This window comes from Pelophylax lessonae (genome assembly GCF_965119305.1).
Source record: "Pelophylax lessonae genome assembly, chromosome: 3".
NCBI classification, from domain to species: Eukaryota; Metazoa; Chordata; class Amphibia; order Anura; family Ranidae; genus Pelophylax; species Pelophylax lessonae.
Genome location: NC_138770.1, coordinates 493944112 through 493959872, shown reverse-complemented (window position 1 = coordinate 493959872; position 15761 = coordinate 493944112). Strand labels below are relative to the sequence as shown.

Below are 15761 nucleotides of genomic sequence, written 5' to 3'. Positions count from 1 at the left end.
CAGCAATACACTGTCTCACCGTGCTCTGCCCATGCTAATTTATTATCCATTTTTTGGCACTGCCAAGTATGTAGAGGCCAATCTGCTGACAGCTTTAAAGCAGAATTAAATCCTCATATACTTTACAGCTAAGGAAGCTATTTGATCTGTAACTGCCATAGTGCTGCACATGTGATCAGTTATTTGATCTGTAACTGCCATAGTGCTGCACATGTGATCAGTTATGACACCAGCCATTTGATGGTTTGACAGTTTGGTTGAGGACACAAGCAATTATGACAAATTGGTAATCCCAGCATTCCAGTAATGTAACTTTTTTGAAACCATTAAATTGATGGGTTTAGTTCCGCTTTAAGATTTACTGTTGTTCAGGGGCTCTGGGCTTCAGTAAAATGGCAGCATCCAGCAAGAAGAAACAGGAGCAATGCTGGAGGCAATTTACAGTGCATGCTAACTTTGGAAGCATAATTATTTATGTGGAATGTACAGTATGTTCCCTGCTAAAGAACATTATTTTTTATCAGGTTGTAATGGGTAAAGTTCCGCTTTAAGGTAAAAAGATTTTGACCTTAGAACCACTTTAAAAATGGATCAAGATTCTCACCTGGGCTATTTTAGTCAGATTGATATATTCAAATATAGAAGACTGGGTTATGCGCTCTTATTTTTTAAAGCGTTCTTTTACCTTTCGTTTAAGAAAAGAAAAAAGCATGAGAATCAAAAAAATCAAACGGTATTCACAGCATTGCTATGCTTTTTTACACAATAGAGAAGCAATTGTACTTTGGAGAAAAGAGAAAAAAGTAAGCAGATGCTAGTCGGACACACAATACAATCATGGACATTTTATATTTTAATGAAGAACTCACCTGTACCACATTGGGATACAATGCCGCACATAACATTGCTGACATCAGCTTTATATTCTCTGCATTTGTGTTTGCCTGTGCAAAAATAAAATATCCACAAACAAAAGTAAATTGCAAGTATAAAAAAAAAAAAGCAAGTAAATTTTTTTATCTAATAATCGTCTTTTGTGGTACATCAAACGGTGGGTAGAATCCTAATAACCTTGAAATATAAAAATAAAAAGCCTATAATTCTTCTTCCTAATTTGATTGACATGCGCATACTCCATTACTTAGGGGTGTCTGCTCAATTCAACCCTGCTTGAAAACGGTAATTTGCTGATCTATAAAACCGTTACCAATTTTCAAACTAAAGCTGACCATAGACATTCATGATGGATGGAACTGTGTCATTTGACAGATATATGGAACTATGACGTTTGACAGATATAAGGTTACTTTTCAGCATGTGGGGATAGAGACCACACCAGATGAGACTTTAGTTATTAGACATACATACAACTACCCCAGGTGGGGAAGGCATGCAGTGACCGGTTTTCTATATAAAATATGTAGGTGAGCGCTTGATCCTGCTGGTGACAGAAATCATATGGTGCAACTGCTGAGAGATTGGCATTGTGCTCAAAACTCAGAATACCATAAGTGGATTGTTACGAACTTATTGGTGCACTGGACTTTATTAATTTTATTTAACCACTTGCCGACTGCCTAACGACGATTTACGTCGGCAGTCAGCCCCTCACAGGCAAAGCGACGTAGGTCTACGTCGCTAGCCTGTGAGGGTCTAGGGAGCGAGAGCGCTCCCACTCGCTCACGGACCCCTCCACGCATGTGCCCGGCGGACCTGATGTCCGCCAGGCACTCGCGATTGTCTGTTACAGCGGGAGAAAGGCAGGCGGCTAATGTAAACACAGCCGCCTGTCATTCTCCCCTGTGTAAGAATGGAGATCATACGGTTCTGCTATGTAGGACCGTTGATCTCTGTTCTTACACCTCAAGCCACATCCAATCACAGTAAGAATCACGCCCCTAGGGACACACTTAACCCCTCCCTCTCAAAAAAGTTAACCCCTTCACTGCCAGTGTCATTTTTACAGTAACAGTGCATATGTATAGCACTGATTACTGTAGTAATGTCACTGGTAACCCCAAGTGTCAAAAATGTCAGTCAAGGGTCCGATCTGTCCGCTGCAGTCCCGCAAAAAGAAAAGAACGCAGATCGCCGCCCATTACTCGTTAAAAAAAAAAAAGACAAAAATCTTTCCCTTAGTTAGTAAACGCAATAACTTTTGCGCAAACCAATCAAAATACGCTTTTTGCGATTTTTTTTTTTACCAAACATATATGTAGCATAAAACAAATTGGCCTAAAATGTTAAAAAATTTAGATTTTTACATTTTTTTGGGTTGAATTTCATATAAAAATATGTGAAAATATTGTTATTTTTGCAAAATTGACGCTCTTTTTTTGTTTATAGCGCATGATCAAAAAATCGCACAGGTGATCAAATACCACCAAAAGAAAGCTCCGTTTGTGGGAAAAAAAAAGGATGTCAAATTTATTTAGGTACAGCGTCGCACGACCATACAATTGTCCGTTAAAGTCACGCAGTGCCGAATCGCAAAATAGGCCCTGGTCAGGAAGGGGGTAAAATCTTCTGGGGCTAAAGTGGTTAAGAGGTTTCCACCACTATTTACTAAATGCACTATAGGTTGTTGAAATATTTGAGTAATGTTATCGATATTGCATTGTTATTGCATGCCATTTTTCAGTATTAATGAACAATCATAGGGTGTATGGTATAAGAATTTATTTTATTTACTTTTCATGTATTGTGGTTAAATATATCAATGAAATCAGGAGTGGTATATATTCTGTATAGGACGTTTCCACCATTATTCATGCATCAGTAAAAAAGTTACTTATAATCAGGACATTTCCACCACTGTTTACACATATTGGAAAAATTGAGGTAGCGCTACACTTTTTTTTGTATTAAACAGCATCAACGTGCCTGTAACGGAACAGGACACCCCTGACTGGGTACCTCCGTTGACAGATGCTCCTAGTGCTTCCTGAGGGCTCCAAGCACTCCACCAGACACCGTAACCACTTCACACCCCACGAACCGCCACAGCTTGGTTAGGGTCTCGCCGTCTCCTACCCACCCTGGACCTACGACAAGGCTCCAGGTTTCCGTGGGTGAACCTCTCTTTCCCCAGAGAGTGCAGCAGAACAAGCTCTTACACAAGCTCTTACAAGAGCTTAGTGATTATCTAAGGGAGTATGGAAGACCATAGCAATCCCTTGTAGCGTATTCCCCCAATAAGAGACAGTACTCTAGATTGAGGGTAAAGTAACTCTAGAACCCGTTTATTGAACAAGAAACAGACTTATATACAGTTTTCAACCACAAGGTTACCGCCCAGGTGGACCTTGTTGAAGACTGGACGTGACATTCACAATCCAATAGGAACAGGGTTTTACACTCTCATACAGTGTACACAATCCCTCCCCTTTGCTGATTATAGTAGCATATGCAGATAAAAGTGTATACAGGAACTAAACAAATTATCTAGCCATCTGGACAGAACAATGTGAGGTCATTAACATTTAACAATGGAACAGACAGGTAAACTTTAACACAATACACATTCCCTTCCAATACCCAAACAATAGGGAAGTCTGCGAATGACAGTCTTTGTGTCTCTGTCACAGCCAAGCATGAAATACACTGTGTAAGGTGGTAATAAATCTTCATATTTCTATATGAAGATTTTGCTGACAAATATTGAAGCAATCCAAACCATTATTTATCTGTCTTTCACTCATAGTGATGGTTAGTACCGTCACAGTGCCCACAGGAAAAAATAAGAACGATCAATACACCTGACCAGGCAGTTGACAGCAGAAGCACCTTGCAGCTGAAGAAAGGTTTAAAAAAACTAGCATCTGTCAAAAAATGGTTTTGAAAATGTGAGCAGAGACACAGGAGATGACCCTGCAACTTGTGAGAAAAAAAAATGATAGATGCTGTAAAAATCCCAACAACCCTGAAATCGTTGATAAAATTGGCTCAGGTAGGTAGGAAATGAGGGTCTTCCCTGAGGGCAAATAAACCACCCAGCAGGGGGAATAAGAGGGAGAAAGCCTAAGTTCCCAAGGGAAGACATGGCAAGCAGCCATGCACAAAAGCCATGTCCCTACTTATAAGGTGAATTGTAGTTAGTTTTCAATGCTTTCAAGGCAGAACGTGGGGAGGGAGAATTATATTCCCTGAAAATAAAGAGATAAAATGCCACAGGGAAGCAAGGACTGGCTTCAAGAATACTTTGCCCTAGTATAGTGTAAGAAAAAGCAGGGGGCTCCCCCGGAGAAGCAGGGATAGCCAAGGTAGAACTACGGCTTCCAGGGCAACAAAGAGAAGGTGGCTTTATTCTCAAAGAAGACATTTCAAGGGAGTAACCTCCATGAAGACAAGGGGAGGATAAGAGTCCCTGAGGAAGGTCCCAGAGGAACACAGAGTCACAACAGGTGATGAGGAAGAGAAACCTCTTGAAAAAGGGAAGGCAAAGAAATTGTTAGGTGTGTGTAGATTCCTCAACAAAAGAAGCTGCAGGAATGGGAACACGTGCTGGGATGGGGTCCTTATCACACTACGTAAGCACTACCTCACATGATAGTTTAAAGAGTGTGGGGGGAGAGATTTATATGTCCCCAGCAAAGAGGGGTATCCAACCTGGAAGTTGTAATGTGCCTAATTGTAGAGCAATCATATAAATTAAGAGGTTTGATGACAGAGGTAGGCAAATACCAGGGAACCTACAGACCGCATGAGGAGGGGGAAACAAACACATACGGGGAGTACTGAGAAAAGGAACAATACAACCTTTAAAAGTAATAAGCCAGTGGATGGCGTGTCTGGTATGAAGAAATCACAATAACCCAGTGTTAATCGAGTTACTGTGGATGTATCTTTGAGATATCAGGCAACAGGTGAGACAGCAAACTATCAGCTTACATCCTTGGTGGAAAATGGCAGCCAGAAGTGCGCAGCTAGGAGTTTATGTCACAAGCCAGAGACAAACTTCTGGTAGTGAGGTAGAAGAAAAGTTAAATAGATGGATGCTATAATAATAGTTATAGCTGGAGCTAGATGGTACAGGGTGCCCACAACTCTACATCGCGTTGTTCATCAGGTATCAAGACACCTGTAACTTTTACTTCTGCTTCCTTTTTGCTCACGGATCCCAGGACCACCTCTTCAGGCCCTGCCAGTCCACCTGGCTGCAGCTGCCTCTTGACACCAGCCCACCCGGCTGACTCTTCACCAGCCCACCCAGGTGACTCTTCACCAGCCCACCCGGCTGACTGTCAGGAGATCTCTCAGGGAAAGGACTGAAGACTTAAGCCCACCACTGTCTTCAAAGGAGACTGGCAACATGTGGCAGTCTCCCTCCCCCTTTATAGGTCCCCACCAGTATTGAACTACTCACTCGGTCCTTTTCTTGCTCCCATGCCTCCAGGAAAGATTCCTCCCTTGTGTCTTTAGCAGGATCTCTCCAGCAATTGAGCCCTGGCCCAAGGCAGGTCAATCCCCTTCCAGACTAGGGGGCACCCCTCAGGGCTACAGACAGCCTCCTCAACACTGCATCTCCATCTTTCCCCTGACTGCCCTGCTGGCATGGCCTGTATCTGTATATGAGGTGAACTTAGTCCCCTGCCAGCCCACTACTGGGGTTTAGCTGAGGCCTCAAATCTAGCACCCACTAGAGGGTGCTACTCTTTTAAGGTTGAGTAGAGACTTTTACGTTTGACAGAGAACACAGGAATTTGTTGCCATTAAAGGGCATCATGACTGAGGGGGTAGGATGCAAGGGAAGCATATCCGTGAAGGTAGAGGAGGTGGAAATAAGCAGGCAGAGCTGAAGATGATGCAGAACATGTTCTTTGGTATGCAAAAGGAGCCTCTGAGACAACCCTGAGATATCCTGCTAAGGCGCCATCCTGCCTAATCCTGATCACAAGGCATAGTTCTAGGAAGGCTCCTGATACCACTGATCCAGTGAAGCATCAGCATTCATGGAGCAAGGAACAGGAATCTTGGTAGCAGAGCAGAGAATACTCACCTGACCGAAGATAAAAACAGGGGAAGAGGCGATAGAACCTTCATGCAGAGGCTGCAATTCAGCCAAGGAAAGGGGATCCACTTATGGAGGCACTCAAAATGTCATTAAGACATCCCCAGGTTTTTTTTTTCTTTTTTTTTTACAGAGGATACCCACAACAGCAAACTAGTGTTTGTCTGACAACAATCCAGGGAGACACAGCTCTAAGGCCAGAGTCCACCAGTTGAGAGGAAAAGGTTCCCAGGGGAATACCCTTACAGGGATCAGTGAATGCGAGACCAAGCCTCATGTGTCATTCATCACAGGAGCTATACTGTCTCTGACATTGGAAGAACCCCATTGCTTCAAGGTGGTAAAGACAATGCAGTGCAACTTCAACTGAATTGGTAAGTCAGAGGGCCCCTGTAGACAGAGGAAACGCAAAGGGAATTAGGTACTACTAAGGGACTAACAGACCCCAAGAAAAGGGAAATTCTCTGATACAGAGATTGGTAACTTGAACAAGCCTGGCTCTGGAGTCCAAGCTGAGACTGGTGCAAGGGAACCAGAGATGGGAATAAGAGGACCAGAAAAGATACAGTATCTCACAAAAGTGAGTACACCCCTCACATTTTTGTAAATATTTTATTATACCTTTTCATGTGACAACATTGAAGAAATTACACTTTGCTACAATGTAAAGTAGTGAGTGTACAGCTTGTATAACTGTGTAACTTTTCTGTCCCCTCAAAATAACTCAACACACAGCCATTAATGTGTAAACCGCTGGCAACAAAAGTGAGTACACCCCTAAGTGAAAATGTCCAAATTGGGCCCCATTAGCCATTTTCCCTCCTGGTGTCATGTGCTCTACATAAAGATGGCCTAGGCTATAGGAAGATTGCCAAAAACCTGAAACTGAGCTGCAGCACGGTGACCAAGACCATACAGCAGTTTAACAGGACAGGTTCCACTCAGAACAGGCCTCGCCATGGTCAACCAAAAAAGCTGAGTGTTGAGTTATTTTTAGGGGACAGCAAATTTACACTGTTATACAAGTTTTACGCTCACTACTTTACATTGTAGCAAAGTGTCATTTATTCAGTGTTGTCACATGAAAAGATATAATAAATGTTTACAAAAATGTGGGGGGTGTACTCACTTTTGTGAGATACTGTACATAAATCTGTACAGTAGCACAAGAAAAAGAGGGGACAGCTGAGGAGAGTGCTAGAGCTAAGGAAACCTAAAACCCTAAAGAGGCACACACTGCACAAGAATGCCTACAAACTATAAACCCAGAAGGATTCACAAACAGGTCCCCAATTTCGGGTGCACCCTCATGCAGAAGTTTTGGTTTAGTGGGCTTGTTTCTGACACTTCGCCATATTGGCTGAGCGTCAGGTTATGGGGGCCTAGAGGCACCTATCGCAAAAGTAGATGAAAAAGCAGGATGGGAGTCAGCTGACCTCCTGCATTGAGGCTGACGTACACTCCTGCCTCTCATGGGCTCCTTTATAATGGTACCAAGTGTAGGTCTAAAGAGATAATGGTTCTCGAGGGCCAAGCAGGTCAGGTTCTTTTTGGATATGGCATCCACTTCCCACCACCTTAACTAGAGTGCTCTATACATCTGTACAGACTACAGACCTACACTGGATATAACAAGTCTGCACACCTCTGTTAAAATGTAAGATTTCTGTGATGTAAAATAATGAGACAAATAAGTTATTTCAGAACTTTTCCCAACTTTAATGTGATCTATAAGCTGTACAACTCAGCTGAACAACAAACTGAAATCTTTTTGGTGGAGGGAAGTAAAAATGAAAAACTAAAATAATATGGTTGTATAAAATACTTTGTTGAACCACCTTTTGATTTTATTACAGCACTTAGTCTTTTTGGGTATGAGTCTATCAGCATTGCAAATCTTGACTTGGCAATATTTGCCCACTCTTCTTTGTAAAACACTCCAAATCTGTCAGATTGCGAGGAAATCGCCTGTGCAACGGCCCTCTTCAGATCACCCCACAGATTTTCAAATCGGATTCAGGTCTGGGCTCTCTCTGGGCTATTCCAAAATTATAATCTTCTTCTGGTGAAGCCATTGCTTTGTTGATTTGGATGTATGCTTTGGGTCCTTGTCATGTTGAAAGATGAAGTTCCTCTTCATGTTCAGCTTTTTAGCAGAAGCCTGAAGGTTTTGTGCCAATAGTGACTATTTGGAACGGTTCATAATTTTCTTTACCTTGACTAAGGCTCCTGTTCCAGCTGAAGCCCAAAACGCAAGATGCTGCCAGGACCATGCTTCACTGTGGTTATGATGTTCTTTTGGTGATGTGCAATGTTGTTTTGCGCCAAACATATCTTTTGGAATTATGGCCAAAAAGTTCATTTTTGGTTTCATCAGACCATAACACGTTTTCCCACATGCTTTTGGGAGACTTCAGATGTGTTTTTGCAAAATGTAGCCAGGCTTGGATGTTTTTCTTTGTACGAAAAGGCTTCCATCTTGCCACTCCATACCCCAGACATTTGAAGAAAATGGGAGATTGTCACATGTCACATGTACCACACAGCCAGTACTTGCCAGATATTCCTGAAGCTTCTTTAATGTTGCTGTAGGCCTCTTGGCAGCATTCCTGACCAGTTTTCTTCTCGTCTTTTCATCAATTTGGGAGGGACGTTCAGTTCTTGATAATGTCACTGTTGTGCCATATTTTCTCCACTTGATGACTGTCTTCACTGTATTCCATGGTATATAGCTTATTCTTTTGTACCCTTCTCCTGACTGACTTTTTTTTTTTTTTATTTTTATTTTTTTGAGAGAATTTTTGAAAAGCAAGTACACACAGAAACCCTGAGGGGGACATTTCAATCAACAGTAGAAGTATACATTAACAAGAACAAATGAGACTCCGGGGAGCCTATGTATTGCATATAGTAGGGAGGGGATAGGAAAGACAAAGAGGGGAAGAAGGTGGAGAGAAGGGAGGAGGAAAGAGTAGCTAGGGCAGAGCCTTTAACAGTCTGACCTGAGGGTTATTTGGGTTAGGTTGCGGAGAGTCGCCGGCTAAACGAGGGGAGCCAAGTCATGGAATGCAAGGGGCGATTAGTGTGTAGGGGGGCAGGATCCCCTGCGGCCTCTATCAAGGTTGGGCCCCGAAGGGGAACCAGGAGTGGAGGTATCCCAGGCGTCTCTTGCAAGTTTTTTATTTGTAGTATGTGACCAAGGGAGCACGGTTCGGTCAGGGGCTAATGCCGAGGGCAGACCAATGTGACTGGTGAGACAGGCCTCCGACCGTTTCCGTGGGAACTTAAGGGGTATCCCAGGGAATAACACACCTGTGATTCTGTGAGCAGAAAACAGTCCATGGGAACCCAGGTCCCTGTTGAGAGGTCACTACCGTGTACCAATGAGAGCTTGTGTTATCTGGGAGTTTGGAGAGGGGAAAATGATCATGCGGCACTGCTCTGGGATAATACTCGTTCCCGCCGGCATCTCTCAGGTGGCCGGTATACGGGAGCAGCGGAGTATATCCCGAGTTAAGAAGTGACTACCTAATTTTCCCTGGGATTTGTTGATTGTTAGCTTGCCCCATGAGGGAATGAGAGAGAGGTGGTGTCCCTGCCCGCTGGGCCGGTGTATTTGGGAGGGAAGGCAACTAAATTGACAAATGGGCCAGAGGGCGTGAAAAGTTGGAAGGGGGGCAGAGGGGAGGGAGAGAGGGAGAGAGAGAGAGAGGGTGAGTGCGGCCATGGGGATGGCCACCCATCGATGGCGCTATACTTCCGAGACCAGGTCTCCGTATTCCGCGGAGAGCTTGGACTCGTGCCAGTAGTGCCAGCGCTTGGTGAGTTTGTCTCTCGTGCCGCGTTCAGCTGCCACGAGATATTCCATTTCGTTAATAGCCGCCACCTTGCGTAGCCACATGGCCACTGGGGAATGCAGCTCCTGGCTGCTGTCAGCAGTAGGGGCAGCATCGATTTCCGGTACGCCTCCCTTGGGAACTCGTTGTGGTGTAGGAGGAAGAGGGCCGGTTCCAAAGTGAGGGTGTGGTCGGTAAATTTTTGAGAGATGCGCAACACCTCGGACCAGAAGGGTTGGAGACTGTTGCAGGACCAAAAAATATGAAGAAGCATACCCTCCTCTTTTCCACATCTCGAGCATTGGTTGAAGCAGGATGGGAACATTTTGTGTAGCTTAGTCGGTGTCAAGTACCACCTGGTCAGGAATTTATATCCAGCTTCTTGGTATTTAGAGCAGATGGAGGTTTTATACGCAAAAAACAGGAGATGGTCCACTTGATAGTCGGAGAAGGATAGGCCTAAGTCACATTCCCAATGTCTGATGTAGTGAGGCCTGAAGTCCGGTTCAGGGGAGGACAGCATGCCCTAGAGCAGAGAGATCGTGTGGCGCAGTGGGGCATTTTCTGCACAGAGTTACTCAAAAGGCGAGAGGCTTCTTGCGAAGGAGGCTGCAGTGGGTAACGAGTGTAAAAAGTGAGCCAACTGGATCTTTTGCCAGAAGGACAAAGCGCCGAAGGCGCGATCTGAGCACAAGGTGTCTCTAGACACCCAGCATCCGTTTCAAACAAAGTGTCTCGCTTGGTGGATACCGGCAGCTTTCAGAGTACGGAAGCCGGGGTCATTTGTCCCCGGCGAAAAATCCGGATTTTCAGCGATCGAGAGCAAGGGGGACAGCTGCGGGGCCAGTCGGCCTGCCTGGGAAAGTTTCCTAGATCTTAGATAGGGTAGCCCCAATCGTAGGGTGGAGTGCGACCACTTTCGTGGTGAGGCCAGATTCCAGAGAAGGGGCTCCGGGGTCCCCTAGTCCAGAGGAATTCCCTGAACGCTCTTTTCACTTTTTTGAAGAAATCCTGAGGGACAGCGATTGGGAGAGCCTGGAGTACATATAACAGACGGGGCATTACGTTCATCTAGAGGATGTTACAACGCCCCAACCATGAGAACATGCCCCGTCCCCACCCATCCAGATCCCTTCTGATCTGGGTCAGTAGGGGAGGGAAGTTGCAGTTGAATATTCGAGTAGAGCAGTTCGGTAGGGATATACCCAGGTAAGTGATATGGGAGAAGCTCCATTTAAAAGGGAAGTCGGCCTTGAGTAGTGCAGATAGAGCAGGTGAAGTCGCAATCGGGAGTGCCTCGGATTTCTGGTAGTTAATTTTATACGACGACAGGTTCTCGTATATACCAAACTCCCGCACCAGATTTGAAGTGAGAGAAGCGGTTTGGTAAGGAAAAAGAGTAGGTCGTCGGCATACGCGCTGCTACCTTCGGCGCAAGAGATTTGGAGACAGGGAGCCCCGAGATGTCATCGTTGGCCCGGATCGTCCACAGGAAGGGTTCCAGGGTCAGTATAAAGATCAAGAGGGACAAGGGGCACCCCTGACGGGTCCCAGTGGCCATATCGAGGGAGCCAGAGAGCACCCCGTTGACCTGGACATTTGCCGAGGGCCTGGAGTATATGCCCCTATTCCATGACATCATACGTTGCCCCAGTCCTATGTGTTCCATAGTCTCTACAAGGAACTGCCAGTTCACTCGATCGAAGGCCTTTTCGGCGTCCGTCGAGAGGATCAGTAAGGGGGTCTTGCCAGCAGAGGCCAAGTGAAGCAGGTCGATGGCCTTCGTGGTGTTATCCCTGGCCTCCCGTGTGGCCACGAACCCCACCTGGTCGTCATGTACCAATTGGGGTATGTGGAGGGCCAACCGCGACGCCAATATTTTAGTGAAGAGCTTCAGATCGGTGTTTAGGAGTGAGATGGGTCGATAGCTTTGGCAGAGGAGAGGGCCTTTTCCCTCCTTTGGTAGGACCGTGATGTGTGCTCTAAGCGAGTCCACTGGGAATACGGCTCCCTTGCCAATCGAATTGTATGCCTCCAGAAAGTGTGAGGAGAGAAGGCCCTCCAAGCACTTGTAATATGTGGGCGAATAGCCATCTAGGCCTGGAGCTCTACCTCCCTTCGTCTCTGCCAGGGCCCTGGCGAATTCGGAAGGTTGCAGCGGCTCCTCCAATAGTTCCAGGGCTTCCTTGGGGATGTTGGGGAGGCCAGAGGCTCGAATATATATTCCCTGATGTTTTCGCGAGTCTCAGTGTCTGCAGAGGAGGTGGCTCCAGCGGGTAGGTTATAGAGAGAGGTATAATACTGACGGAAGACGTCTGCCATCTCCTCCGTAGCCTGCACCTTGCGCTGTGAAGATGACATTATTTCAGGAATGAACATCTGCGCTCTCTGTTCGCGAAGTGCGTGCGCTAGGATCTTGACGCACTTATCCCCATGTTCGTAGAATTCCCTTCTGCATTTGGCCAGGGTGGCTCTCGCCTTAAACAAGGTCATGGAGAGGAGTTGTTCGCGGAGAACAGTGAGCTCCTGTAGGGCAGAGTGCGCCTGGGAGCGTTTATGGGCGGATTCTAGAGAGCTAATGCGGGTGAGGAGGTCCTGGAACTTCCGCATCCCCTCCCTTTTTTTCTTAGTGACAATTCTGATCAGGATCCCCGGATAAAGCATTTGTGGGCCTCCCATACCATCATGGGAGGACTCTCTGGTGGGACATTGGTAGTGAAAAACTGCCGCAGCTCTGATCGCACCTCCTCCAGGACTGCCTTGTCCTGGAGTAGGCTGTCGTTAAGCCTCCATTGCCACTGACTGACGCCTCACTGGGGACCTCAGATCTAGCTCAAGGACCACCGCGGGCGTGGTCCGAGATTGTAATTGAGCCTATTGACACTGGGATAACCTGGGTCAGCAGGGCCTGTAGTACCATGAAGAGGTCAATGCGCGTGTAGGAGTCGTGCGGCGGGGAATAAAAAGTGTAATCCCCGGTTGTCGGGTTCATAACCCGCCAGGCATCCACTAGTAGGAAGGCCTGTAGGTTCTTTTTAATTCTCTTCTGTGCCGAATAAGAAATATGTGAGGCCCCTCGGGAGGCATTAAGGATCGGGTCGAGGACCAGGTTGAAGTCGCTGCCCACAAGAATCGAGCCTTCCGTGATGTCCGCCAATTTCGTGAGTATCGTGTCCAAGAACTTCACTTGGTCGGAGTTGGGCAGGTAGAGATTCACCAGCGTGACCACCACCGAGCCCAGTCGGCCCTTGACAAACAACACGCGTCCAGAGTCATCTCTCCAGACATCCGCAAATGACCACGGAGAGCGGAGACGGTGGAGGTCAATGAACGTTCAATAAGAGAGTGAGAGAATGATAGACTCAAGGAGGAGGAAGAAATCAAAACTGCATGGTAACACATCACGTAAGAAAGCACCCGTTAAAGCAACATAAATACAATGCAAACATGAACACTAAACAATTATGGTGTTGGTCAACGGGTAGAGAAGGTACAAAATACTGATAGCTAATGCAGAATATCCCAGATCATGATAGTTGGGATCCGGTCTGAGATAGGCCCGAGCTCATGGACACGAAAAAAAAAAAAAAGGGAGTGGAGAGGTGTGTGTGTGTGGGGGGGGGGGGGGGGAGAGCCAGAGGGGAAGAGGAAGGGGGACTGGGGGGGGGTCCAGGAGGTGGGCAGAGAATGGAGGGGGGAGGGGGGAAGGGTGGGGGGGAGAGGGAGGGGGGGAAAGGCGGACGGGGGGAGAGAGGGAGGGGAGGAGAAGGGGGAAGGGGCAGTGGAGGTGAGGGCGGAGGGGGGGGGTGAGGGTAGAGGAGAGGGGGGATGGAGGCAGGGGGAAGGATAAGGGAAAAGGATGACGGGGGGGGGGGATGAGGGCGCCCCCGCCGTGCTCCGTCGCAGCCCCCTAAAATCAGTGGAGGAAGGGGTATGCAATCGTCAGGCCCAGTGGATTTGCCTGAAAGTGCACCGCTGATTGTCCGACAAAGCCCCACGCTAGCGGCCGAGTCCCGAAGTCCAGAAAGGCTGCAACCAGTGGGGGCAGGGGGACCGACGTAGTAAAGGTATATATACCAAAAAAAATAAAAATAAAAACACCCCAGGAGGGGGGGGGGGGAAGAGGAGGAATTGGAGGAAACGGGGGGGGGGGGGGGTGCTGAGGGGAGGAGACAGGGCGGGACGAGGGGGAAGGGACTGAGGTGGGGGGGAAGGGTCACCCGGGGACTGGGGAGGGGATCTATGTACCCAGCAGGATGCCAGCCGCGGCCTGGCATTCGGTGTACTCAAAACAAAGAAGCTATAACCTGTATGGGATCAGGGGGAGTAAAATAACATTGCATACAATAGACAGTTCAATTCCCATTGTCCCTGTGTAGTGGCTGCTTTCCCTGTTCAGGGAGAAGGACCGACATGGCCCCGTTTGTGAAGTCTTGAGTCCAGGAGTCCGTTGCTCCCCCATGGGGGACTGGGGCCCTCCGTCCTCCTCGTATCGCCTCTCTTGGGGCGGCACAAATGGGGTAAATGAGGACATCTCAGTCAGGGCCCAGTGGGGTGTTGGGTACAGGGTGAGACAGGGGAGATTGCCGATAGCCTCTGCCCCCCGGGTGTGCCACCCAACTGGGCAGACGGAGTCCCAGGAGAGAGGGAGACCCAGGGGTACATCGTTACTGAAGCCAAGGAGCTGGGGACAGGCCGGGGAGGGTCAGCTCCAGCCAGGGAAAGGGCACTCGGAGCATGCTGTGTCGACCACGTGGTCTCGGCTCATGTGTTGGGGGGGCAGGGGGGTGCTCGGGTGGGTAAAAATAAAATAAGCCAGGAGGGGGCCATAATCACGGGACCGGGGCCAAAGTCAATCAGTGTTCGGAAGCCACCCCTGCTGGGCCCCGAGGTTGGGGTCCCGAGATCCTCCTCTGCCCGCATTGGCGTCGTGGCAATGATCGCGAAGAGCCGCTTGGAGCAGGACGGGGGTCTCGCTTCGGGATTCTTGCCAGCCAGTCTGGGAGGGGTACTTGGTCTATTCCCAGGAAGGTGAACAGCGCTGGTAGATCGGCGTGCCTGCGGAGATGGAATGTAGCATTTTTCTTCCGTACGTTCAGTTGAAGGGGGAAACCCCAGTGGTACGTTATGTCTGGCGGCCTCAGCTGCTCCAGCAGTGGCTTCAGCATAGCCCGACGCTGCAGAGTGCCCCAGGCTATGTCCGGAAAGATCGACACTGATGCGCCAGCGTAGTCGAGGGGGCCTTTCGTCCATGCCGCCCTCATTATCTGCTCCTTTGCTGTGTATCGATGGAGGCGGCAGATGACATCACGTGGTCTGGCAGGATCAGAGGAGCGGGCGCCCATGCCCCGGTGCACCCTGTCAATTTCGAGGGGTACTGCTGAATCCGGCGGTAGCACAAGGGAGAATATGGTCCGTGCGATGTCCTGTAGATCCTCGGCACCAGTGGCCTCTGGGATGCCCCGGAGCCGCAAGTTATCCAGGCGGCTCCGGTTTTCCATGTCTTCCAACCGCAATTGATGCTCGGCGAGGATTTCGTCGTGAGAGGACTGAGTCTGTTCAAGGCGGGCGCTGACCGCCGTCTCTCCACTCGCCAGGCGGGTTTCTATGTGGGCTACCTCTGCGCCTAGTTTGAGGAAGTCCTAGCGGTGTTGTTCCGTCACCTGCGCCACTATGGCCTCGAGGTCTGTCTTGGTGGGGAGTGACCGGAGAAGTGCCCAGATGTCCTGGTCAATGCCGCCGATGCCCGCCGGGTTGAATTGGGCCACGGAGATAGGGCTTTGGGTCGCCATAAGGAGCGGCGCCGGGTGTGAGGCGGGACACTGGGTGGGCGATGCGAGTGCTGCGGATCTCAGCTCCGGGCTCGGCGCAGATGTTCTCGTTTAGGAGCTGGAGGGATCGGGGAAAAAGCTTCT

The 15761-nt window shown here is 48.2% G+C and overlaps 1 protein-coding gene across 1 annotated transcript in view; it reads right to left on the bottom strand.

Moving 5' to 3' along the window:
- Positions 1-15761, bottom strand: part of DHX57 (DExH-box helicase 57) — a 295697-nt gene that overhangs the window by 83765 nt on the left and 196171 nt on the right. Inside the window, exon 21 of the mRNA XM_082251986.1 lies at positions 870-944. Coding sequence (XP_082108112.1) covers positions 870-944 — 75 coding nt within the window. The remainder of the gene's footprint in view (positions 1-869; positions 945-15761) is intronic.